We start from the raw sequence: 3,650 nt of genomic DNA on the forward strand, positions 1-3,650 counted from the left end.
GTCAGCGGTGACCAAGAGAGCGCAACTCGCACGTGAGTACTGGGAAGCTGAGTGCTTCAAGCCACCAAGGATGCACGTGCTTTAATCGGGGTATCCTGGCTTGTAGCAGACAGACGACGGCGACAGCGCGCTGCGTCGCTGGGCTCACGACCAGACCGCCTTCGCGCCGCGGGAAGACGCCAAAGAGTAGATTCAAGCAAACGCACGCTGATTTACAGATCATAAAATGGGCCGTGCGAATCGCGAGTAGCGTCTTATCCATCCGCGTTTCGCTTCGCGTAACACGATCGCCCTCTCGGTGGAGCTCAAAATCGAGCAACAACTCGTTGCTAACGAGTATGGAAGCTGCTGCAACCGGCTGAGATCTCCAGAGAGCAAGAAGGAGCAGCATAAACTGATCCGATGGCCTACGCATAGTGACAGCAGCGCCCAACGCAGGGACCTACGTGCGGTGTTCGGATCGGCTTGCGTCGTGTTCGAAAAACCGTAGCGCTGATTTGGTTCGGGAAAAAGGTTCGCCGCTTGTTCCGGCAAAGAGAACCACCCGTTACACAAACACCGGCGAACTTCAATTTGGCCCGCAACGGATGATTACTTGGCGTTTGTATGTGGCCTTGGAACGCTGATACTCATCCCCAGCACGTCATTTCTTGGATCGCGCATGGGAACCATGCATGCAAAAAAAAAACTGTGAAGTTCACAGTGATGTGGACAACTCTGGCTGGGTTAATGTCTCCTTTGGTTTTGAATTTATAGCTGCCTTTGCCCCTGCTTAGATTTTTTTTTTTTTGCATGGCGCTCTGCACGAAGGTCGTCTGACCAACGTCAACTTACCCGCTCAACGACACTGGTCAGAGATTGTCGCGCGGCGAACGGTAAGGCCGTTTTTGCCTGTTCTGGAAAGAACTGCACCCATTGCTGCTAACGCGGCTGTAGAGCCTATCTTTTCGCTGTAGCGTGGGGCACTTGGCAGAGACCACAGTATTCCGCAAGCATACCGTAACGAAGTGGGGGGTGTACCGCGACAAATCGAACTGGGTGCGACTTGTGCAGCCATCGCTGCCGTTTGTCTCTATAACGTAGCGCAAATGACAAAAGTTTGCCAACATTTTCACGGCATGCTGGAGCCCATAGCTCCTGCCATCGGAGCTGCTCGCGCTGTCGTCCAGATAAGATAAGCCCGAAAGTATCTTGACGCCCCGTCTCCCGTCACTGGGACGCGATCCAACGGGTCGCGCAGTACGCGGTCTGATTGGACAGTATACATTTTTGCCGTATGCCCACCGGCAGACCCGGCGGACAATGCTGCCCCGCCGCCATCTCCCAGCAAACGTTCTCGGTCTCTCTTTCCACGGTTCATTCGCGGATTTCCAGTCCCCGTGACCAACCTCCCCCAGTCGAATATCGAAATTCTTGTGTCTAAACGGCAATAGTCATGCCGTCCGCGAAAACCGTCCGTCCGACTTCGGACTCTTCTGCTACTAGACCCACCAAGCGCGCTCGGGTGTCGTCTCACGGCCGTAAGGTCAAGACTGTCCATGACGCGACGGATCTGCCTGCCGCTCTGGCAGCCTCGGCCGCTGCGTGTAAAGTGCCCAAGTTCTTGCGCTCGCTGTATGCGATCCTGCAAACGGAGGACCCTCACATCATCTCATGGGTGCAGAACAAGGAGCTCACTCCGAACAGCGTCACTGCGTTCCACATCCTTGAGATGGAGCGCTTCGAGCGCGAGATCTTGCCCAAATACTTCAAACACCAGAAGTTCGCCAGCTTCCAGCGACAACTCAACAACTTTGGCTTCCGCAAATGGACCAAGACGCAGTCCAGTGGCGTCTGCACTTTCAGTCACAACTGCTTCCCACCTGATCTCTCGGCCAACAACAACTCGAACATGTCCATCCGGGACCAATGGCGCCAGAAAAGCACGCAAGTGATCCCTCCGCCCGCTTCGATGCTGAACGGGATTCCGATCAAGAGACGCATCGTCGGCAATGGCATCGCCAAGGCCAAAGCAAAGCAAAGCGACAACATTTTGCCGCGTCGTCGCCCGGTAAATGTTCAGGTGTCTGTCAGTATGGCCGACCCGTTCGCGGACATGTACCGCAGTCCTAACGCCAATGCAGGCATGGAGAGCAACGCCTTCCGCCACAGTCTCAGTCACCAGCCTGCTCTTAAGAAACTGGCACGTCCGAGTATTACGATAAAGCAAGAAACAGCCGAGCCGCTCAACGGACTGGAAGCTTTTTGTGATGACTCGTTCAAGCAGTTCATCTTGCCGCCACTGCAGCCACACCATTTGTTGTCTGCTACGCCGAGGACTGCGCCACCTGCGTCGTTGACGCCGTCGTTCTCGAACCACACGGACTCCAGTACGTCTGGTCTGGGTGGATACCGGTTCTCAATGGCCAACAACACTGCGTTCTCGTCCGACTCGAACTACAACAACGCACTTAAGCCATTTGACTTGAAGCACATTGATACGCAGCCTCATCCGTATCCACCGGGTAACACCCACCCGAACACGGCCAATACATCGGCTGACGCAGCGCTACAAGGTGCGTTCTTGGAGCCGTGGATCTGGGACGCACAGGCTTCGTCGTCAAACCTCGAAATTGGCGCCTTTCCGCTCGAATTCGACTGCAAGAACGAGTTCGACTGGCAGGAAAGCGCCAACAACAATTATCAAGGTGTGTCGTCCACTGTGAACTGTGGCATGCCGACCAAAGAGCCGTGCCATCAGGAGCGCGGGGTGCCGTCTAACACCGAAGAGTTCGGCTTGGACAACCTGCTCTTCGTCGAGTAAAAGACCAGAAAAAAAAGATATGGCGAAGCAGCCAACACGCCCTTCAAACGGGCGCGTACCAACACCGAGGCCTTCGCAAGAAGTGTTCATACATCGGCGTAGCGTGTAATTGTAGTGCGTACGTGAGGAATTCACGAAAGCAAAGAAGTGAAAAATATTTTTTTTTGAAATAAAACTGCATCAATTGGATCTCGCATCTCCCTTTTCTTGTCTAATGCGCTTCTTACGCGCTCGTTGTTCTCATCGGAGATGTCTGTTGTGGTGGAATTACACCTTCGCCGTCACACTGTGAGCAGTTCTGCCCCAGCACCATTGAGTTGTACACGATCTTCTCAATACGATGGCCCTGGCATCGCGAACACAGTTGAACTGACGAGTGTCGCGGAGGAAGAAGGTTGTTTTGCTGCTGTTTCTGCGCCCACTTGTCCAGGATGCCGCTGGCTTCAAGTTCTTCGCGGCTAGAGTACCCCAGCCAATTCATGCCGGCGTTAGCGCTGGGTGTCGAGCTCCACGACATTGCATGCTTCGCGTCTGCGCGGACAGGAATTCGAGAATGAACGATACGGTTGGCTACTGCTAGGATAGCGACGAAAAGACGCTGTGGACGGTTGGTTGTGGCGCTTTCCTCACTACGTCTCTTCCCAAAAAGCTCATTACTAGAAGGATCTCGATGGGTGCTCAACTGTATCCAATGTGAACCTTACCGACTCAACGGACCTCTACGATTGAGAAAGAGGCTGCACGCATTTTCAACAGTTCAAAAGTTGAAGCAGTCTGCTCGTTCATCCCAGCACTCAGTAACTCATGCACTATTGCTACACCAAACCAGCGCTGTTCCAATTCTGCC

General features: G+C 53.9%; 2 protein-coding genes across 2 annotated transcripts; one reads left to right on the plus strand and one right to left on the minus strand.

The window, feature by feature from the left end:
* The first annotated feature begins 1,366 nt into the window (after positions 1-1,366).
* On the plus strand, positions 1,367-2,999 carry PPTG_00126 (hypothetical protein). The gene has a single exon (XM_008891491.1). It carries the CDS (start codon positions 1,436-1,438, stop codon positions 2,801-2,803), a length of 1,368 nt encoding a protein of 455 aa, XP_008889739.1. The 5' UTR covers positions 1,367-1,435; the 3' UTR covers positions 2,804-2,999.
* On the minus strand, positions 2,979-3,439 carry PPTG_20664 (hypothetical protein). Its single transcript, XM_008892862.1, has one exon. The coding sequence runs from the start codon at positions 3,318-3,320 to the stop codon at positions 3,027-3,029; it is 294 nt and encodes a 97-aa protein (XP_008891110.1). The 5' UTR covers positions 3,321-3,439; the 3' UTR covers positions 2,979-3,026.
* Positions 3,440-3,650: the final 211 nt, after the last annotated feature.

This window comes from Phytophthora parasitica (genome assembly GCF_000247585.1).
Source record: "Phytophthora parasitica INRA-310 unplaced genomic scaffold supercont2.1, whole genome shotgun sequence".
NCBI classification, from domain to species: domain Eukaryota; phylum Oomycota; class Peronosporomycetes; order Peronosporales; family Peronosporaceae; genus Phytophthora; species Phytophthora nicotianae.

What these genes read in the sequence shown, in the direction of transcription:
- PPTG_00126 (XM_008891491.1), top strand. Translation starts at nt 1,436, where the DNA reads ATGCCGTCCGCGAAAACCGTCCGTCCGACTTCGGACTCTTCTGCTACT.
- PPTG_20664 (XM_008892862.1), bottom strand. Translation starts at nt 3,320, where the DNA reads ATGTCGTGGAGCTCGACACCCAGCGCTAACGCCGGCATGAATTGGCTG.